Source organism: Diceros bicornis, chromosome 35 (genome assembly GCF_020826845.1).
Source record: "Diceros bicornis minor isolate mBicDic1 chromosome 35, mDicBic1.mat.cur, whole genome shotgun sequence".
Classification (NCBI taxonomy): domain Eukaryota; kingdom Metazoa; phylum Chordata; class Mammalia; order Perissodactyla; family Rhinocerotidae; genus Diceros; species Diceros bicornis.
Genome location: NC_080774.1, coordinates 6,833,912 through 6,856,968, shown reverse-complemented (window position 1 = coordinate 6,856,968; position 23,057 = coordinate 6,833,912). Strand labels below are relative to the sequence as shown.

General features: G+C 38.6%; 1 protein-coding gene across 4 annotated transcripts; it reads left to right on the top strand.

Annotated features, from left to right (window-relative positions):
• The first annotated feature begins 13 nt into the window (after positions 1-13).
• On the top strand, positions 14-21,239 carry GTF2H3 (general transcription factor IIH subunit 3). Of its 4 annotated transcripts, XM_058531262.1 has the most exons (13): positions 14-81; positions 3,021-3,100; positions 9,147-9,253; positions 10,680-10,846; positions 13,137-13,199; positions 14,401-14,430; positions 14,579-14,607; positions 15,955-16,029; positions 16,797-16,850; positions 19,298-19,366; positions 19,774-19,909; positions 20,030-20,066; positions 20,151-21,239. In XM_058531262.1, the coding sequence occupies exons 1-13, from the start codon at positions 69-71 to the stop codon at positions 20,218-20,220; spliced, it is 930 nt and encodes a 309-aa protein (XP_058387245.1). In that variant the 5' UTR covers positions 14-68; the 3' UTR covers positions 20,221-21,239. The 4 variants fall into 4 exon arrangements, with proteins under 4 accessions (XP_058387245.1, XP_058387246.1, XP_058387247.1 ...); XM_058531263.1 differs by lacking the exon at positions 19,298-19,366; XM_058531264.1 differs by lacking the exon at positions 3,021-3,100 and having other exon boundaries at positions 60-81.
• The last annotated feature ends 1,818 nt before the right edge of the window (positions 21,240-23,057 follow it).

Here is a 23,057-nt window from a genome sequence, read left to right as displayed (position 1 = left end):
CGGAGTGCACAGGTTCCGGGAGAGGCGCAGGACTGCTGCTGGCTCTGCGCTGGCGGACCCGGGCAGCCATGGTCTCAGACGGTGAGGGCAGCGCCAGGGGGGACCCGGACCCCAGGGCTACGCGGACTCGGACCGGCCATGACCGGCCAAATGGAGTATATATTTGGGCTGGGTGGAACGTCTTTGGTCTTTAGAGGAATAGCGAATGTACTCATTCATTCATTCACTAAATGTTTTTGGATCGCCTCCTGTGTGTCAGGCGTTATTTTATGCGCTGGAGAATACAGTAGAGAACGTGACAGACAGGGCCTTCGTGGAGGTTACGGTCTAGTGCGCGAGACAGACAATAGGCAAGTAAATAAAAATAATTTCCAAGGGTGACAAGAGCTATGAAGACAGTAAAGGGATAGTGTATTAGATTGTGCTTAGGGGACGATCAAGGAAGAGCTACTTGAGATACGAGTGCAGGGGACACCGTGGTCTTGGAACTAAGACTTGAATGACTATGCGAAGGTCCTGTGGCAAGTTGAGCCACGACATTATACTGAGAAGACAGAAATGGGGAGCCTAGGGGTAGGGGAAGGTGGAGAGACTTTAATTCATCCGTTATGCTACCAGTTGTAGAGGCTGATGTCTTAAAGGAAGGAAAAAGAGGCCAGAGTGGCAGGAGCAGGGTGAGCTAGAGGGATGAGATCGGAGAGCTGGCCAGGTGCACGGCCCTTGTGGGCCATGACAAAGAGCTTTATTTTATTTTAATGTTTTTTTTTTTCTGAGGAAGATTAGCCCTGAGCTAACATCTGTGCCAACTTCCTCTACTTTATATGTGGGACCCCACCACAGCGTGGCTGACGAGTGATGTAGGTCGGCGCCTGGGATCCAGACCCACAAAACCAGGCGGCTGAAGTGGAACCTGCGAACTGAACCACTAGGCCATGGTGCCGGGCCCTTGAGCTTTATTTTTAAGTGTATTACAAAGGGATTTTAGGGTTTTAAGCAAGGAAGTGTTACTATCTGATTCACAATTTTAAAAGGTCACTTTGGCTGCTGTGTGGAAAATGGACTGTGGGGAGCAAGAATAGACATAGGTCCTTTTGGAGGCTGTGACAGTTGTCCATGCTTCCTTTTATCTGTTTTAATCCCCGTAACGCCCTGTGAGGGAGGCAGACCTGGCATGGCCCCTGTCTGCAAAGAGGAGGTAGAGACCCAAAGAAGGAAATTCACAGGGTCATTGTGTGTGTCTGGATACACACCCCTTCTCACAGGCGACACTTGGTCTTTTTCTCAGGCTTCTTGGTAGCAGCAAGGAGTGGATGGCCCTGAGAATTGTGGGGTGGGGCCTGATGGAGAATGAGGCCAAAGGCTTAAGAGCTTAGGGGCGGGGGAGTGAGGGCCTGTGGGAGACCCGGTTATTAAGTGCCTTTTCTGTACTGGGCACTTTGTTGTATGATTTACATGTATTATTTCATCCCAGGATTAGCAAAAATCCTCATTCTTTGAGGAGTCCACAGTCTAGTGGGCAGGGTTGGGAAGAGGTCAGAAACACAACTAACTGTAAAATGAGGTAGTGAGTATAAGTGTCATTAGAAGAGGGTCAGTGCTGTGGGTGGTCAGAACCAGCCAGTGGGGCAATGAAAAGCCACAACCTTTCGAGTCAAGCAGATCTGTCTTCAAAGCAGGCCACTGGCTTTGCTACTTGCTAGCAGACCATGTGACTTAGAGCAAGTTACTTTCATTCGCACAATAGGAATACCGTATTTCATGTAATCTAAGACTATGTTGATTATGAAATATGCTTTTATTTAATATAACACTGAGAGAAGAATACCGCCACTCTTAATCGTCAGATGCCATCCTGATTTCAGCAACTGTTAAATGTGAAAAAAAAAAGGAGAGAGTACATGTTATAATTGATGAAAGACAGCAATGATATGTCCCTCGATGGGTTGTTGTCAGCATGGAATGGGATTATAGGATGACATATGCCAGTGCCTGATACAGAGGAGGCTGACGTTCCCGCTGTCCTGAGATGGGGGAGCCAGGACTGGTTGGAAAACTTGGGAGAAGAAAGAGGAAGCATTGGTTCGGAGCCTTGAAGAGTAAATAGGATTTGGATATGTGAGCAGAAATCAAAGATGGGTGGGGATTATCCTGACACAGGAGACAGGGAACTGCAGGAAGGAAGTAATGGGGGCAGGAAAGGCATTATTGCTTTTTGCTGTTAAATGAACATCCTGGGTTTTTTGTAACAGCGTGTGCTTATGGGTTCGTATGTCTGTCACCTCAGTAAGAATGTAGGCTTTTTGAAGGCTTGGACCCGGTATCCCCAACACCTAACAGTGATACTTAGTGTAAATTTTTGTTGAATGAGTTAATGTGTATAGTTAGCCTGTTTAGTTGTATCTGTCTCTTTGGAGAGCAGCCTAGTTCCTTTTCACAGTGAACTCTCCTTTACACAGGAGTTGCTTTTCCCTCTTTGGTGTTCACCTTTGTAAAATTGGTTGCTAATTGGACCCACAGTTGGCTGTGCTGCTGGGTGATTTGATGGACTTGAGGCCACATTGATTCCTGTTTCCCTTTTACCCCCGCATGCCCCAAATTCCACCACTAGTGATTCTCACTGCTGGTTAATCACTGCCTTCTGTCCTTGACCAGGCATTTAAAATGCATATGTCTTTGAGTTTGTTTAGTGTATGTTTATTGAGCATCCTCTATGGCTAGGCAGTGTGCTGGGAGCAGAGGTAAGCAGGGACAAAACAAACAAAAATTCCTCCTTGTGGGGCTCATCTTCTAGTGTGTGAAGGATGCAGTGGTGCAGAAAGCAGGCAAGGGCTTGCTAAGGGCCCCCAGAGCTTTACATCTTTACAAGAACTTGGCTTTCTGTTAATCTCATGGTTGTAGGACGATAAACATGGAAAGGCGTATAGTGATGCTTGATTTGGATTTAATTCAGAAATTGGGAATGTTAGCTTTAATTCACTTTCATGAAGCTAATGTTTTTTATTTTTTGTTAATATTTTCAGAAGATGAATTGAATCTTCTAGTTATCATAGTTGATACCAACCCAATTTGGTGGGGAAAGCAAGCATTAAAGGAATCTCAGGTAAGATTGCTTGAGGAGGCCTTTGGATAATTCTGGTTTAACTGAGTAAATGTTTATATTGCTTTTTTTTTTTTTTTGTGAGGAAGGTCAGCCCTGTGCTAACATATGCCAATCCTCCTCTTTTTCTTTTTGCTGAGGAAGACAGGCCCTGGGCTAACATCCTTGCCCATCTTCCTCTACTTTATATGGGACGCCGCCACAGCATGGCTTGACAAGCGGTGCATTGCTGCGCGCCCGGGATCCGAACCAGCGAACCCCGGGATGCTGCAGTGGAGCGCGCACACTTAACAGCTTGTGCCACTGGGCCGGCTCCAATATATTGCTTTTTAAAAAACAGCCTTATTAGGGTATAACATAGCATAAAATTCACACCATGTACCATTCAATGGATTTTTAGTAGAAATCACAGTAAAGTTGTGGAACCGTCACCCCAATTCCATTTTAGAACATTTCCATCACCCCAAGAAGTTTCCTTCTGCCTGTTTACAGCCAATCGCTGCTTCCACTCCGTAGTTGCAGGCAACTGCTGGTCTACTTCCTGTCTCTGTATTGCCTTTTCTGGACATTTCATATATTGATTCCGTGCAATATGTAGTCTTTAAAAAAAAACTTTCTATTTTGAAATAATTATAGCCTCACAAGAAATTGTAAAAAATGGTACAGAGATGTCCCATGTGCCCTTACCCCAGCTTCCCCCAGCAGTAACATCTTATGTAACTATAGTACGATATTGAAGCCACGGAATTGACATCAGTGCAATCTACAGATCTTACTCAGATCCCAGCAGTTTTATATCCACTCGTGTGCATGTGTACTTGTGTGCTAGTTCTGTGCAGCTTTATCATATGTATAGATTTGTGTGACCACCGCCACAATCAAGATACAGAACTGCTCCATTACAAAGGAGCTCCCTTGTGCTGTCACTTACAGTTGCTACACCTTCATAGTCCCTGTCCCTAACCCTTAGTAAATACTAATCTACTGATCTGTTCTCCATCTCTCTAATTTTGTTATGTAAGTAGATCATACATTATGTAACCTTTGAGGTTGCTTTTTTTCGCTCAACAGAATGCCCTTGATCCATCCAAGTTGTTTCATGTATCAAAAGTTTGTCCTTTTTATTGCTGAGTAGTATTCCATGGTATGATGTACCATAGGTTAATCCTTCACCTTTTAAAGGACATTTGGGTTGTTTCCAGCTATTACATAAAAAGCTGCTCTGAAAAGTTGTGTACTGGTTTTTGTGTGGACTTAAGTTTTCATTTCTCTGGAATAAATGTCCAGTAGTGCAACTGCTAGGTCATATGGTGATTCCATGTTTGTTTTTTTAGGAAGCTGATACACTGTTTTATAAGTGGCAGTAACATTTTAAATTCCAACCAGCAAAGTATGAGAGATCCAGTTTCTCCGTATCCTCACCAGCATGTGGTGTTGTCACTGTTTTTTATGTTGGCTATTTTAATAGGTGTGTAATGATACCTTATTGTTTCTTAATTTGCATTTCCTTAATGGCTAGTGACATGTCCTTTGTGAGATATATGGTTTTAAAATATTTTTTTCCAGTTTTTAGCTTGTCTTTTCATCATCTTAAGAGGATCTTGCACAAAGCACAAAGTTTTTAATTTCAGTGAAGTCCAATTTCTCGATATTTAAAGAAATACAGATTGTGCTTTTGGTGCTATATCTAAGAACTCTTAACGTAGCCCTAGGTCTTGAAGATTTTTGCCTATATCTTCTGTGAAAAGTTTTACATCTAAATCTATAATCCATTTTGAGTTAATATTTTTTTTTTGGTGAGGAAGATTGGCTCTGAACTAACATCTGTTGCCAATATTCCTCTTTTTGCTGAGGAAGATTGGCCCTGGGCTAACATCTGTGCCCATCTTCCTCCATTTTTTTGTATATGGGACGCCGCCACAGCATGGCTTGATGAGCGGTATGTCGGTCCACGCCTGGGATTCGAACTGCGAACCCCGGGCCTGCTGAAGTGGAGCATGTGAACTTAATCACTACGCTTCTGGGCCGGGCCCTTGAGTTAATTTTTTAATAAGCTGTGAGGTTTAGGTTGAGGTTCATATTTTTGCCTATGGATATCCAATTGCTCCAGCACTGTTTTTGAAACGATTACCTTTTCTCCATTGAATTGCTTTTGCAACTTAGTCAAAAATCAATTGGGCATGTATGTGTGGGTTTATTTCTGGGTACTGTGATCTGTTCCATTGATCTATGTTTATCCCTCCATCAATACCACACAATCTTGACTGCTATAGCTATATAGTAAGTCTGGTGAATACTCCCACTTTATTCTTTTTAAAAATTGTTGTTAACTATTCTAGTTCCTTCGCCTTTCCATATAAATTTTAGAATGAGCTTGCCCGTGTATACGAAAGATCTTGCTGAGATTTGGTAGGAATTATGTTAAACCTGTCTATCAATTTGAGAGTTGACAGCTTTACTGGGTTAAGTCTTCCAATCCACAAATACAGTACATCTCTCCGTTTATTTAGATCTTGGATTTCTTTTTTTTTTTTTAAGATTTTATTTATTTATTTATTTTTACCCCCAAAGCCCCAGTAGATAGTTGTATGTCATAGCTGCACATCCTTCTAGTTGCGGTACGTGGGACGTGGCCTCAGCATGGCTGGAGAAGCGGTGCGTCGGTGCGCGCCCGGGATCCGAACCCGGGCCGCCAGCAGCGGAGCGCGCGCACTTAACTGCTAAGCCACAGGACCGGCCCAGATCTTGGATTTCTTTCATCAGCATTTTATAGTTTTCATCAGACAAGTTCTGTGCATGTTTTGTAGATTTATACCTAAATATTCTTGTTTTTTTAGCAATTATAAATGGGTATTGTGTTTTTAATTTTAGTTTCCACAAGTTTGATATTAGTAATAGAAATGTGATTGAGTTTTGTGTGTTGATCCTATATCCTGAGCCCTTGCTGAACTCACTTATTAGTCTTAGCTGTGTTTTTTGTAGATTCCTTGGGATTTTCTACATAGTCATGTCATCTGCAAATAGGCACAGTTTTATTTTTTCCTTTCCAATGCATATACTTTTTATTTCCATCTCTTGCTTTCTTGTACTGATTGGGACTTCCAGTACTATGTTCAATAAGAGTGGTGTGAGTAGACATCTTTACCTTGTTCCTGATCTTAAGGGAAAAGCATTCAGTCTCACCGTTAAGTATGATGTTAACTGTAGTTCTTTTTGTGGATGCTCTTTATCAAGTTGAGGAAGTTCGCTTCCTAGTTTGCTTAGAGATTTTTATCACGAATGAATGTTCAATTTTGTCAAATGCTCTTTCTCTATCAATAATGATTTTTCTTTAGCCTGTTGATGTGGTGAATTACAATGATTGATTTTCAAATATTGAACCAGCCTTGCATTCCCGGAATAAACCTCACTTGAATTCAATTTGCTAATGTTTAGTTCAGGATTTTTTAAATCTATGTTCATGAGAGATATTGGTCTGCAGTTTTCTTTTTCTTTCTTGTACTGTCTTTGGCTGGTTTTGGCATAAGGGTGATACTGGCTTCATAAAATGAATTGAGAAGTATTCTCTTCTGTTTTCTGGAAGAGATTATTTAGAATTGGTGTCAGTTCTTCTTTAAATGTTCAGTGCTGTTCTCCAGTGAAATCATCTGGGCCTGGAGATTGCTTTTTGGAGAGGTTTTAAACTGTGAGTTTTTTTTTTTTTTTGGTAAGGAAGATTGTCCCTGAGGTAACATCCATGCCAGTCTTCCTCTATTTTGTATGTGGGATGCCACCACAGCATGGCCTGATGAGCGGTGTGTAGGTCTACGCCTGGGATCCGAACCCACGAATCCTGGGCCCCTGAAGCGGAATGCACAAACTTAACTGCTACACCACTGGGCCGGCCCCTAAACTATGAATTAAATTTCTTTAATAAACTATTTGAATGATCATTTTCATGTTGAATGAGTTTTGGTAATATGTAGTCTTTTGATTTTGGCTTGTTTGACTTAGTGTAATATTTTTGAGGTTCATCCATGTTGTAGCATGTATTGGTAGTTCCTTTTTATTACTGAACAGTATTTTATTGTATGGACATACCTCTTGTTTATCTATTCATGGACATTTGGATTGTTTCCACTTTTTGACTGTTATGAATAATGCTGATAATTCACAAACAAGTCTTTGTGTGGACATATGTTTGCATTTCTCTTGGATAGATAGATACCTAAGAGTTGAATTGCTGGGTCATATGGTAAGTTTAGATTTGACTTTTTGAGATGCTGCCAAACTTTTTGAAAGTAGGTACACCATTTTCCATTCCCATCAGCAGTGTGTGCGAGTTTCAGTTTCTTCACATCCTTGCCAACACTTGTCTGGCTTTTTGATGATAGTCATTCTAGTGAGTAGGTAGTAGTATTTCATTGTGGTTTTAATTTGCATTTCTCTAATGACTGATGATGTTGAGTCTTTCATATGCTAATTAGCCATCCATATATTTTCTTTAGTGAAATGTGTACTCAAATGTTATGCCCAATTTTTAAATTGGGCTGTTTGTTTTCTTGGTATTGAGTTGTAAGAATTCTTTATGTATTCTGGATATAAGTCCTTAATCAAATATATGATTTACACATATTTTCTCCTGGTCTATGGCTTTGTGGTTTGTTTTTTCATTTGCTTAATGGTCTTCTTCTAAACAGCTTTATCAAGATATCATTGACATACAATGAACTGTACATGTTTAAAGTGTTCAATTTGATATGTTTTCACATATGTATACATTTATGAAATTATCACCACAATCAAAATAATGAACATATAGATTCATCACCCCCAAGAATTTCTTCATGTTCCTTTATAATTTATCCTACTCACCTTTCTCTGTCTGTCTGCACCCCCAGGCAAGCACTGATCTGCTTTCTGGCACTATAGATTAGTTTGCATTTTCTAGATTTTTATATAAATGGAATCAAGCAGTATGTAGTGGAATTTTTTCTGGTCTGGTTTCTTTACTGGGCATAATTTTGCGATTTGTCTGTGTTGTTACATGTGTCAGTAGTTCATTCCTTTTCATTGCTGAGTAGTATTCCATTGTATGGATATACCAGAACATCACTGTTTATGATCCTTTTACTCTCCAGAAAGACTATCTTATTTTGCACTCTCCTCACTGGGATATGAGAATTCCTTTTTTTTTTTTTTTTCTTTTGCACCAACATGAGACACTCTCTTTCCTTATTTTATCTTTGGCCAATACGATGTACACAAAAAAGTCATCTCCATTTGCTTTCAGAGTCTTTGATGGCCCTTCAGATTTCTCCCTTGGAGGAGTGGCCATTTTTCTCTTTGGGTGTTCTTTTTTTTTTTTCATGATTTGTGGACACTCTTTATATTAAAAGGTTAACCCGTTGCCTGTCATATGTTGCAATTATTATTTTCCAGTTTGTAATTTGTCTTTCACTTTTGTTTATAGTCATTTTTTTTGCCACATAGAAATTTTAATAAGTTTGTTTTACATTTTTTTAATGGAGTGAAATTTATCAATGTTTTATTTTCTGCCTGAAGTGTTTCTTTCTTTAAGAGAAGCATGCCATATTCCAGGATTATAAAAATATCTACCTATGCTTTTTAGTAACATGATTACTTGTGAGAATGTAAGCTCCATGAAAGAAGGGATATAACAATGGGTGCTCAGCATACTTAGTGAATGAATGAATTGGAAGCTTTCACAAATCACCAATTTAATCAGTATATATTAATCATCTCCTCCACATGTAGCAATAGTTTGCTAGTAATTTTCTCACAGAAGATGTGACATGTTTGGTATTCCCTAAATGTTATGCAGAAAATATTTGTGGAATGTTGTATTGATGTATAGATGATCTCATATAAGTAATGTTAGAAAACTATAGTTTTCAAGTGTTTTTGCTTATGGAGGAGGGAGCCCCTGAGCATATTTTTAGCAGTGAATAATTGTCTAAAATTTAAGTGAAATTTTAATCATTTCAAGACCTGACTTATTTGTTTGGATAGCTAATTTACCTTTCTAAGGTCTTCTGTTTTTCAACAGTTTACTTTATCAAAATGCATAGATGCAGTGATGGTGCTGGGAAATTCTCATTTATTCATGAATCGTTTCAACAAACTCGCTGTGATAGCAAGTCACATTCAAGAAAGGTACGCCCATTATGATTGCTCTGCCTACTCAGTGCTTAACATTTGAGACATTTTTATGCCAACTGGTGTGTATTATTTTTACTCCATGTTGCAAAAAATTTTTTTTTCTGTACCAGTGAGCAGTACTCACAGTGTCAAGATCAGTACATGTACATTTTGATAGGTATGAATATTGAAAACCTCATGAGCTGATATATAGTACATGTGCACATTTCACTTACACAGATTCAACTGTATTCTCTAGGCAAAAGAGAGAGAGAATTACCAAATCTGGCGGGCAGCTCCCCTTTCTGCTCTACTCCTGGGACTGCCTCCGAGGGCGGGTGTGATGGGAGGTATGATTCTGCTTTCCCTTCAGCAAGTCTTGGCTCCTGCGTACCTCTCATGGTGTGAATATTTCATTGCTCCGTGTGTGATTCTGCTGTTTATAAATAAGGATTTTTCTTACACTGGCTCCTAAACCCAAGCCAACTACTCCTTCTGGTGCTCAGCTCGAGAAACAGTGACCTTTTCTAGCACTGGTGTAAAACTGGCTGTGTGAGAGTCACTGCAAAATGGTGCTTAGATCTGCAGCTGATGTGCAAATATGGCCGTGTATACAGTCAAGATTTTCATGAATAATTTTGACCATATTTACTTGTCACGTTATACGCTGTAGAGTTTAAATCCCATGTAAGATACAGCTCTTCTGTGTCTTAATGAAATGTCACATCACTGTAGAAGTGACTCTTGTTTACCAACATGTTTCATATGAGGTTCATGGATAGTTCTCAGATTTTCTCCGTTCTTAGGGTTGCTTCCTTTGGTGTATTGACAGAGCCCCTGGGCCAACCGTTAGTAAGTGCTCCTGCTCCCGTCATCACCATACGTTTTTCTCAGAGTTGAATGAAAAAGATGATGCTGATTTAGTTAAGATATCAATAAAAGCTATACCAGGCAAAGTTTTCGTTTTTTTTAGAAAAATTAAAAATGTGTTTTACATGATTACTATAAAAGTCATGAGGCACTAGGAGAATCTTTTCAGGGACCCTTGACCCAGATTTGTGTTACTGGGGTAGATAGATATACCTCGAGTAATACACTAGTAGTAAGTTAGAATTTGGTACAAGTGTCTGCCAGTTGTCGTCTGAGAAAAGAGAGTGAGAACCACCCTGAACCATTTCAAGAGACTATTACCCAAGACGCTCTTCATTTCCTCTCGTTTTTCAGGAAACAGTGGAATCATCAAAACATTCTGTGGCGGTAGACTCATGTTTGCCAATTTGCCTATTGTATACATTTTTAAAAAATGAAATTTATTGTAGAATCTTGTGAGTCCAGAATTAATGTGGTTTTTGTTTGTTTTCTCTGCTGAATTTCTTTTTGACGTCTAGTGCGGACACTGAGTCCTGGTGTAACTAGGTGTTTTTTCCCCCTGCTATTTCAGTCGATTCTTATATCCTGGGAAGAATGGCAGACTTGGAGATTTCTTCGGAGACGCTGGCAACCCTCCTTCTGAATTTAATCCCTCAGGGAGTAAAGATGGAAAATACGAGTTGTTAACAGCAGCCAATGAAGTTATTGTTGAAGAGATCAAAGATCTAATGACCAAGAGTAACAGCTTTTTTTTTTTTCCATTATTGTTATTTTGCAAATAGAGTTGAATGTAGAGGTCCTTGAGGCGCTTTAAGGTTCTTGATACTATCTACTTTCATTCTCTCCCCTTTTTTTAAAATCACTGTCACCAACGCCTGTGCGTCATTTGCTGCATTCGACCCTGTTGACCGGCCTCTGCTTCTTGAAACACAGTCTTTGGCCTCTGAGGATATCCTGTTGACCTGTTCTTCCTCTTTTTTGGACCATTCTTTCTTTCATTTCTGACTTTTCCTTCACCTTATCCCTTAAAATATGTCTATTTTTATTCTGCATGTTATTTTCTTTTCTTCCTCTGTGTGTTCTCATCCACTCGTCTTTAATTATCATTTGTATGTGAACACTTCCCGATCTTTGTCTCTAATTCAGCCTTTCTTTCAAGCTGCAAATGTCTCCACTGAAGCATCCCATGGTCTTGCTAACATGCCCCTGACTATTCATTACTTTTTCCCCTCAGTTACACCATTTCCATTCCCAATTCCTGTCACCCCCATCCATCTGCTTTTCCAAATTCAAAGCCTTCATTTTTGACTCCTTTCTTCTCACATCCAACATTTAATCAGCTGTGAAATCCTATTATAGTCTCAGAAATACCTCCAAAATCTGACCCCTTGTCTGTCATCTAGCTCAGCCCTGGCACTACTGACATTTTGGGCTGGATAATTTTTGTCTTGGGGCTGTCCTGTGCATTGGAGGATACTTAGCAGCATCCTTGGCCTCGACCCATTAGATGCCATAACATCCCCCGGTTGTGACAACCAAATATGTCTGCAAACTTTGCCAAGTGTCCCCTGTGGGACACAGTTGCCAGGCCGAGATCCCTTGCTCTAGATGGTTGTAAGAGCTTCTGCTCACTGACTCCTGTCTCTCCCCATTCAAGTCTTTGCACTCAGCCTCTAGACTTGCCATCTTAAACAGCAGAGCTGCTCTTCCCTGGCTTGAAGGCCTTTCCTGGTTTCCTGTTGCTGCAGGTTGTGGTTTTCAAACTGTGGTTTCTGACTGTGTCAGAATCACCTGGAAGGAAAAGGCAACTCTTTAGAGGCAGAAAGTAGGTTAGTAGTTCCCCCGGACTGGGGAGGAGCAGGGAGTGATGGCAGAGGGCCCAAGTGATCTTCTGGGATGAGGGAAATGTTCTAAAATTGGATTGTGGTGATGGTTTACAACTCTATAAATTTACTAAAAATCATTGAATTGTGCACTTAAAAGTAGTGAATTTTATGATCTCTAAATTATACCAATAAAGCTGTTAAAAATCACCTGGAGGGCTTGTTAAAACAAAATGCTGGGCCCCACTCTGCAGTTTCTGCTTCAGTGGGTCCAGGGTGGTCCCAAGAATTTGTGTTTCTATTAAATTCCCAGGTGATGCTCCTATAGCTACAGTGGTTCCAGAACCACCCTTTGAGAACTACTGGCCTCCAGGGTAAAGTCCCAGCTTCTCAGTACAGTGTTCAAGACTTTTCCTGGTCTGACTCACCTGTGGGGTATCAGTGCTCCTGGACCAGCTGCAGACCCTGTTTGCACAGGTGTCCATCTGGGTTCCCCACTCTGTTGAGCTGCAGGTTTAGAATTTTGATTTTCTTAAGAGTGACTTTTTTTCACCCAAGGCTCCAAACAAGTTGCAAACTTCTTCCCTGCTTGCCACAGCCAGAGGAGTTTGTCCAGTCCTCTCTCACTGGCCGGGCAGCTCTCTGAGGGGGATGGAGAGGGGGAGGGGGTGGGAAAGGGAGGAGAGGGAGGCTCAGAGCCTGGCCAGGGGCCACTGTCCAGACTGCCTGCAGTTACATGTGACCTTTTGTACAATTTAGATCATTGATAAACCTCAGCCTTTCCAAATAACACCAGGGTAGTTTTTGTTACTTATTTTTTATTGTGGTAAAATATACATAACATAAAATTTACCATTTTAATCGTTTTTAAGTGTACACTTCAGTGGCATTAAGTATATTCACATTGTTGTACAAACATCACCACTGTCCATTTCCAGAACTTTTTCATCACCCCAAACTAAAACTCTGTCCCGATTAAACAATTCCCCACCCCTCTTAGCCCCTGACCGCCAGGGTATTTTAAATCGAGAAAATGTAAACAAATTGCTTATTTAAGTATTACTGAGAGCAAATTGCTATCTGTGTTTTTAAACCCAGTTTTAAAATGTCTGATTTCATTCATGAAGAGTGCTTTGGTTTGAAAATTTTATTAGTTCACGAAAATACCTAAAAATTCCCTTTTTAATGTTTTTTATTATTTGTAGGTGACATAAAGGGTCAACATACAGAAACTCTGCTGGCAGGATCCCTCGCCAAAGCTCTCTGCTGTATCCTTGGTGTTTAGATCATTCAGCGGGCATCTTCTGTAATAAACATAGCTTGACTTGGGATATTTTTTTTTTTCAATTATTTTTTATTTATTTATTTTTTTTTTGTGAGGAAGTTCAGCCCTGAGCTAACATCCATTGCCAATCCTCCTCCTTTTTTTTTCCCCAAAGCCCCAGTAGATAGTTGTATGTCATAGTTGCACATCCTGCTAGTTGCTGTATGTGGGATGCGGCCCCAGCATGGCCAGAGAAGTGGTGCGTCGGTGCGCGCCTGGGATCTGAACCCGGGCCGCCAGTAGCAGAGCACACGCACTTAACCACTAAGCCACGGGGCCAGCCCTTGGGATATTTCTTATAACCTTGGATGCCCATGTTAATGGAAGGCATGAGTATTCTAAAGTGGTGGGTAATCAAAAGGTAGTTTATCTTGGCTTTGAAATGTTTTTAAGGTAAGCTGTGAAAACTTGAAATGAGAAGAATGAGAAAACTCTAGTTTCTTCAGTATGTCCTTCTGCTCACAGCGAATTCTTCAGAATGCTTCCTTGTTTCTTATTGACAAATTGTAAAGTTCTTTTTTTTTTTTTCATCTTCCTTGAGTTAGGAGCAGTGTTTGATTATAAAAGCCATGTACTGACCCTGAGGCTTAATAAATGAGTGGCTGTTGCTACACAGGCCAGTGGGTTATTTTGTATTTAGCAGAGTCAACAACACCTTTCTAAGCATTTTGATGTTAACTATGTTTGTGTGATGGTCTCCCAGTCTTGCATAATTCAATTTGTGTGTTTTGGACAGTGCTGAATGATTCCTCTGTCCTAGACTTTGAGTGGGGGTGCCGGATCATCTGTGTATGGTTCTCCAGTTCGTTATCTCATTTGATTGACGTATTGATTTACTTGTGGTCTCAGTCTTCAAATCTAGGATGTGGTAGATAATCATAGAACAATCAAGTCTTAGTAATTTTAATTTTCTGGGACAAAGGTCATATTTTGGTCAGGTTACAAGCCCTGTTGATTGCAGGGTTAGTAACTGGAAACCCCCAATCACTCTTGTTTTATGTGTTCTATCATGGGAAACAGAACATTTCCTTTCTTCAGCTAGGTGGATGCTGGGTTTAACTAAAATTTGAGGTTATTTTTTTGTTTTCTATAAATAATTATGAAATTAAATAATATTTTTAAATTCCTTAATGCTAAGAAATAAGACATTCATAGAATGAACAAGGAGGTTAAAGGTAGGAGCCTGCATTTTTTTTTTTATGAGAACTTAATCCTTATTTTACAACTGTAAGTTTGGTGGACTATCTAAAAATTGGTTAGAAAACCTTATAATATGTTTAATAAGATTCAGTTAAATTATAATCTGTTTTTATCTCTTTATAGATAATCAGGAAATGAAATCAAGGATATTGGTAAGATTTAAAAAAACAATATTATATTTGTATACCAACCATAGCCAATTAGAGAACATGATGGGAAACAAGACCCATTTCTAATAGAAGAAATAACTATTAATTTAACAAGCAATATGTAAATAACTGATTACGATGAAAAACTAAAATTCTGAGACATAAAAGAATTGAATAAATCGAGAGCCATATTTTATTTTTGGATGTCAATTTTTCCAAAATTCAACTGTAAATCCAGTGCAATCTCAGTCAGAATGTCAATGAGACTTTTTTTTCTGGCAGAGTGGAGGGATTTAAAAAGAAATTCACCAGTTTATCTGGAAGAATAATTCAATGAGAATAGCCAGGAACTTTCTGGAAGAGAATAAGTAGGCACTTGTTCCGTTAGGCATTAAAACACATTATAAAGCCACAATAACTGGTTTTGGTATAGTAGTAGGCAAACTGAAAATAGAAAAGACCTAGAGTCCAGAAATAAAACCAAGTACACAGGGGAGTTTGGTTTCTGATAAAGGAAGTACTTTAAATTAGCGAAAAGAAAATGGATTTTTCATAAAAGGTGCTGGGCCAATTGGTTGGCCATTTGGGGGAACACAAAGCCAGATCCCCATCTCACTAGTTACACCTAATACATTCTAGTAAAAAGCAGACATTTCCATGTGAAAATTCAAGTCCTAAAAGTGCTAGAAGAAAATATCTGTTATAATTTTAGGATGGTGAGTACCTTGCTAAGCATGATGTGAAACTTTAAAGGAAAGCTTAATATCTCAAAAAAATAAAACCCCCAAAACAAGAACCAAAGAAAAACTATTAGGAAAGGTAGAGGGGGTTCTCATTAGAGCATTCCCTAAAACCGAGGATTGGAAAGTGCTTACATGCCCGCTGTACCTAACCGGTTACATCTATGAAGTCCACACGAAGGATGATATACATTCAAATTGATTGACATAAGATTTTTTTCCCCAGATATTGTGAACTGAAAAAGCAGCTTGCAGAACACTAGATAGAGTGTCATCCCTGTGTGTGTGTGTGTGTGTGTGTGTGTGTGTGTGTGTGTGTGTGTGTGTTGAGTGTGAGTGGACATACATGCTTACATAGGTGCTCTCCAGAAGGACGTTCATCAAGCTATTAATAAGGATTATCTCTTGAGTGGTAGGATTTGGGGGAAATTTTTGCAGTCTTTACACTTTTAGGTATTATTTAATAATAATAACTAGGTATTTAATAATAATAACTAGGAAGACAAATTGGAAAAATAATATTGGTTGTAGTTTGTAGTAGATTGTGATGACTTGTGATTGAGAGTACTAGGATGTGCCTGCAAGGTATTCACATGGATGTGATTTTTAGGTGATTAAGGCTGCAGAAGACAGTGCATTGCAGTATATGAACTTCATGAATGTCATCTTTGCAGCACAGAAACAGGTAAATTGAGAGCATTCTGTTAAAGAATATTTGTTTCACAATGAACGAATTAATTTCATTTTTTGCATGACCTACTTGAAGTATTCTAACTAAATGGCCTTATTAATTGATTAGGAATCTGGAATCCATATTTTGTACTAGTCATTTCTCTATTTTGGGTCCAGAACCCCATGAGAATCTGATGGGTCCCCAGAAAAATGTGCATTCAACCACAGTTTGCATATAGTTTCACGCTATTCATGTAACCCTGTGTAGACCCAAAGCTAAGAATCCCTATTTTTATAGTTTGCTGCATACCCTGCCTCAATTTCTCTTTTTCTTTACTTTAGTGGGTTCTTGTAAAGATTCAATATTTTTACTTTGCAAATAATTGAAATGTTCAGATGAATTATCACTAACATATTTTCTTCTTTAATATGTTAAAAAAAAACTTCCTTAAAACTTGAGTTTTAACTTAAAATGCTGCTATAGCCACGCATAATATTCTCCATCTTGGAGTGGCAGCATGATGTAGGGAAAAGACCATGGGCTTTGGGGACAGGCAGACTGGGGGTGACCGCGCTGCCTCCCCCTGGCTCTGTAATCACAGCCTGGCCAAGGCCTGGGTGCTTCAGCTGTAAAATGCAAACCACGTATCTACCTTGCAGAGTTATCATGCATATTAAATAAGCCATTGTAAGGATAGAGTCTGGCACATAGTAGGTTCTGAGTATAAGATAGTCACTATTGTTGTTATTCCTATAACATCTTTGGAATATTCATTTCAGAATATTTTGATCGATGCCTGTGTTTTAGACTCCGACTCAGGACTTCTCCAACAGGTATGTCTTAAATGAATGCTTGGCGTTGGTGGTTGTGAAGGCATGGTGTGCTCTATTACCTGTTGTTACATGCCTTTCACCAGTCTTCACACACTGTTAGGGATTAGCCTGTGTGATGCTGTAGATTAGAGCACTAACGTCTCTCTGGTCCCTTCAAAATTTTTATTTATATTTTACATAACAACTTGATTGACTTTATAAAAGTGATTCACACATTAAAACAAATGCAAGCAACACAGAAAAGTATTGTTAAAACGGGTAAAAAAAATCCCTTCAAATCCTGTCATCCAAAAGTTACCATTGTTAATATTAGGTGAACAGCATGACCCATCTCTCTATGTACTTATAGATGGAAGAAGAGATCACTAAGCAGAGAATTTCATAAAAATAGAATCATACTCCAGATCTGTGCTGTCCTATAAGGTAGTCATATGGCTACTGAGCTCTTGAAATGAGTCTGGTCTGAATTGAGATGTGCTGTAAGTGTAAAACACACACTGAATTTCAAAGACTCAGTATGAAAAACAGAATGTAAACTATCTCATTAATGATTTTTATATTGATTACATGTTAAAATGATAATACTTTGGATATATTGAGTTGAAATATGTTATTAAAATTAATTTTATCTGTTTCTTTTTCCTTTTTTATGCAGCTAGAAAATTTTAAAATTACATATGTTACGCACATTGTATTTCTGTTGGACAGCACTGTTAGATGTTGCTTTTTAATCAAATGTATGAAACTGAAATTTAATTTAACCAAAAAGAGAAAAAAAAAAAAACAACAAACTAAGGGGCCAGCCCGGTGGCGCAGCGGTTAAGTTCCTGGGTTCAACTTTGGTGGCCTGGGTTTTACCAGTTTGGATCCTGGGCCCGGACCTACGCACAGCTCATCAAGCCGTGCTGCAGTGGCGTCTCACATAGAAGGACCTACAACTAGGATATGTACTGGGGGGTTTGGGGGAGAAAAAAGAAAAAAAAAAGAGGGAGATTGGCAACAGAAGTTAGCTCAGGGCCAATCTTCCTCGATTAAAAACTGAAACTAAGACTGAAGAAATTACCAAACTTTTGATAAATGTTTTTTGACCACAAGAAATATTATTTCCTAAAAGATCAGTTAAAAGCACAAAACTGGAAATCCTTGAGTTTAGGTTACTGCTGGGGATGAGGAGTGGAGAAGGGGAGATAGACCTGGAAAGTACACTGGCTTCAAAGGTTCTGGAATCGTCCTGTTTCTTAAGCTTGACTGTAGGTACATGGTGTTTGTTGGGAATGTAAAATGGTACAGCCTACTTTGGAAAACAGTCTGAAACTTCCTCAGAAAGTTAAACATAGAATTACCATGTGACCCAGCAATTCCATTCTTAGATACATATTCAAAAGAAATGAAAATGTGTCCACACAAGAAATTGTACATGAATATTCCTAGCCACATGATTGGTAATAACGAAAAAGTGGAAACAACTCAAATGTCCATCAATGGATGAATGGATAAACAAATTGTGGTATATCTATATGATGGAATATTATTTGGTCACAAAAAGGAATGAAGCACTGACACCTGCTACAACGTGGATGAACCTTAAAAACATTATGCTGAGTGAAAGAAACCAGATACAAAAGGCCGCATATTGTATGATTCCATTTATATGAAATGTCCAGAAGGGGCAAATCTATAGAGACAGAAAGCAGATTAGTGTTTGCCAGGGGCTGGGGGAAGGAGGGCTGGAGAGTGACGGCTTAATGGGTACAGTTTCCTTTTGGGGTGATGAGAATGTTCATAGATAGTAGTGACATAGATAGTAGTGACAGTTGCACAACTCTGCGTATGTACTAAAACCTAGGGAATTGTATACTTTAAAAGGGTGAATTTTATGGCATGTGAATTATATCCCAAAGCTGTTATTAAAAAATATAATGAGGGCCGGCCCCATGGCTTAGTGGTTAAGTGCGTGCGCTCCGCTGCTGGCGGCCCGGGTTCGGATCCTGGGCGCGCACCGACGCACCGCCTCTCCGCCCATGCTGAGGCCGGTCCCACATACAGCAACTAGAAGACTGTGCAACTATGACATACAGCTATCTACTGTGGCTTTGGGGGGAAAAAATAAAAAAAAATTAAAAAAATACATATATAATGAAAGTGAATAAACATGGCAAGAATGAAAACTTATCAGTGGCAAACAAATAGGAGAAAGGGCATGTACTGTCCTATGCTACAATCTTGAGGGTGAAAGGGTGTCGGCTAAGGGGGAAATAAGATATTTGAGCATCTTGAGAGGTAGCTGGAAGTTTCTGGGCCTTGCTCTGGGGAAGCATTCCCTTTTAATTTGCTGTTATATCCTCCTCTCCTTTTGGAGACCTGAAGAATTGCTGGTGAGACTTATGTCCCTCTGGAAAAGCTAAGTAAGTGCTAGTTTGGCAGAGAGCCCTTTGTGTGTCTTGCAGGCTTGCGACATCACAGGGGGACTGTACCTGAAGGTGCCTCAGATGCCCTCCCTTCTGCAGTATTTACTGGTGAGGAAACGTCCACAGTGAACCTAACTTGAGTAGAGTGAGACCCTTGTTTCCTGGGGAGTGAGTGGGAGCCAGATGGCTGATGCTAGTGATTGGAAGAAAGGCATAAATGGGTGACCTGGGGGTTCAAAGCTGAGAAGGTGGACTTCAGGTCATCTTTGAACCCTGTAAGCTGTGTGCAGAATGTTGTCTGATTGTGTACAGAACAGGGCCTGTACGTGTAGGTGCTCAATAATTGTTGAATGAATAAAAATGCATTTCTCAATAGACTTTTAAGGAAAATCCTAATTTAGTGTTCTCCTTATTGTTGACTGGCTAATATCTAATATCTGTGTCCTGACTTCTGGTTATTTTTCCCCATGTTTTAAGTAAGTTTCTTGCCTTTTTTTTTTTTTTTTTTTTTACAGTGGGTTTTTCTTCCTGATCAAGATCAGAGATCTCAGTTAATCCTCCCACCCCCAATTCATGTTGACTACCGGGCTGCTTGCTTCTGTCATCGAAATCTCATTGAAATTGGCTATGTCTGTTCTGTGTGCTTGTCGAGTAAGTTCATGTACTGAGTTTTTCTTTTTTTCTATGTTGGAGGTGGGGGGGGTTACCTCAACTATGTGGTTAGTAAATCATCTTGTTCGTTTTTTTTTTTTTTTTTTTTTTACTTTACAGTATTCTGCAATTTCAGCCCTATCTGCACTACGTGCGAGTAAGTATCTTGGAGATTGTGTGGCTGGCTCACACTTGAGAGATTCAGAGCATTACAAAGCTTTTCCTCTCTCTCTCGTTTCAGGACAGCCTTTAAGATTTCTCTACCTCCTGTACTGAAGGCCAAGAAAAAGAAACTGAAAGTGTCTGCATGATAATAAATTTTTCCCCATCCTTTAGAGCTATTAATAAAAATTAAATGGTGGAGTCTTTGTTGGGAAGGCTCTGAAAAAAATACAGATATGTGCAAGATAATTTTTAATGAAATTTCTTACAGGAAATATTTCTAAAACATCATGCTCATCCTGCACTTCTGGGGGGCTGATTCATCTGAGGGAGTCATTTATGCAATATATCCTGAAATATTTTCTGACTGGTTTTGTCCAGAAAGGGGGAAGAAAGCACAAATTCGTGACTTTGTTTTTAATGGGATGATCGTTTTTCAAAGTCAGTCTGTCCTGACTGATTGTGGGCTTCAGAACCCATTATCCAAGGCTAGCTTCTTACTGTGAAATGTAGGGCAGGTGAAGTTTGAACACAGTTTTGGAAAAAGTATTTAGGGAGTAATGGCATTACTCAAGATAGAACAGCTTGCTTGAATCAACAGTTAACTTTGACAATAGTCATGTGAATAAAATCCTTATTGTTGAAATGAGATTTAGCTGCAGATATTAGCAGATATTTATTCTTTTGTTTGACATCAGTACATATTTAGACAAAGTTATCCAAATAATAATAAGAGTTTATCACTAAGTAACTACAAAATCTGATTTTAAATGAGTAAGGAAAGTGAGGGCAATAGTCTGGTATCAACTTTTTCTTCAAAAACAGTTGTGTGAAGAGGTTATTTGTGAAAGCTAATGTCTGCGTTCTGAGGGGGAATTTCTTGGGGGGAATAGATTATTTACAGTTAAGTGTTGCCTCCAGATAGAATTCTTTCCTTTTTTAATGAGAGGGGAAAAAAAGCATTAATATTGGAGAACTGATCTCTAGAAGCTTTGGACTTAATACTGAAAACTTCTGTAAGTTCAAAAGAAAAATTATTTGTAATTTCAATAATGAAAAACTTATTTTTCTATGTAATCTTAAAGTTATTAAAAGTCCTTTTAAATTCCAGCATATGGTAGGAAGGGTTTTCAGGAATGGTGGCTGGTTTGGTTTGTTTTTAAAAGTATATCGAGGGGCCGGCCCCACGGCTTAGCAGTTAAGTGCTCGCGCTCCGCTACTGGCGGCCCGGGTTCGGATCCTGGGCGCGCACCGACGCACTGCTTCTCCAGCCATGCTGAGGCTGCGTCCCACATACAGCAACTAGAAGGATGTGCAACTACGACATACAACTATCTACTGGGGCTTTGGGGGGGCGGGGAAGTATATCGACAAAACCCCATTTGTGTACATAACCTTATATGTAAATAGATTTTAATTATCTCTATAGCATTTTGGAAGCTGAGTCTCATTTAAGTAATTTGGTGTTTGGTTAGATTATTTCAGGTAGATTTTGTATTCTGGATTTACAGTTTGGTTAAAAAATACATAAAGATTTTGGTGATCACTTTGCAACTATTTGTTAATCCTAGAATTTGAGAATCTGTCTTTTAAAAATAATATTTCATATTTCATAGCCTAATTAAATAATGGAAATCATTGTTTTAAGTCTAGGAAATAAAGCATCATATATCTGAAAGATGAAATATTTTAAACAACCTGAGAAGGTTTTTGTTATTACTTTTTCATTTGAAATGTCTTATGTACTGGCTTAGTTCTGTTTAAGTTTTATTTGTAACTGTTGTGTTTATGGTTTATTTTATATAAATTTTTATAATAAAATAATTTAAATTTTCATATTTGTTTGAGCTATTTCCTCTTACTCATTGTTTATTTCATGCTCATTCAACTTCATCTTTAAGTGTGTACTTTTTAACTGGATTTGGTCAAATGCCAGACAATTTTTTATTCAACTCTGAAGAACTTTAATTTCAAATCTTGCCAAACTATACATGAAAATATTGTTACAAATAGTCTATAATAATAGATTAGTATGAAGTATTTAATACAAGATTTCTAAGTATGAAAGTATTAGAAGAAAGATTTGATGTTTGCTAGTAATTTTATGTTGGGAGCAAGACTAGCAAAATTTCAATTATTTGGAATTTTCATTGGATGAAGCAGGCTGGTTTTAAGGTGTAATGTGTGTTTTGATGTCAGAAAAGTAGGACACTTTATTATCACATAATAGTTAATTTTAAAACCATGAAATTATTCTCTTGTAGAGTAAATAAATAGTTATTAATATCCAACCTGCTGTTCTAACGGCAGTCCCTTGGGCTTTATCTACAAAAGGATTCCTGCTCTGTTGCTTTTTTTTAAAAAAATTCTTTTATTTCAAATAATCCAAACATGAGTTGTAAGAATGTTAGTAATTCCCAAAAGAGTGCATGGAATGTTTCCAGCAGTAAGGGAGAGGAAAGTAAATACACCACTGACATTTTTATATAAGAAGTACAGTATTTAAAAATCAAGACTTTGCATTGATGGTTGAATTGAAGTTTTATGCCTACATTTATATTAACAGAAATGATCACAAAGAATTTTGAGAAAAATTCTCTATAGTAATTTATTTTTAATAATATAATTGAACTTCAAAAATATCATTTTTTTATTCTTGAAACTTCCTTTTGACTTTAATGCCCTAGAATTCCATAGTTCATTTCACTACTGGCTAAATAGCTTAATGCAACTAAAAGCAGGAAAATAAAGCATACTTTTAATAAGTACTTCTTTTTCTGATTCCAACAGAAAATGATTATATGCTTTCTAAAGAAAAGAAAATTCACAAAAGTAGGGGGAAAAAATAGAAAATCCATTTTCATCAATCATTCTCCCACCACCCAACCCAGAGTTGGGGGGAGGAGGGTGGTTAGAGAATCACTGTCAATTGATATTTGGTGCATTTCTTTACCATAGCAGATGTCAACACTTCCAGGATTCAGAT

Excerpts from the sequence above, each read along its gene's own strand:
- GTF2H3 (XM_058531262.1), top strand. Across the intron at positions 9,254-10,679 it reads GCAAGTCACATTCAAGAAAG|TCGATTCTTATATCCTGGGA; the intron begins GTACGCCCATTA and ends CTGCTATTTCAG. Across the intron at positions 19,367-19,773 it reads CCCTTCTGCAGTATTTACTG|TGGGTTTTTCTTCCTGATCA; the intron begins GTGAGGAAACGT and ends TTTTTTTTACAG.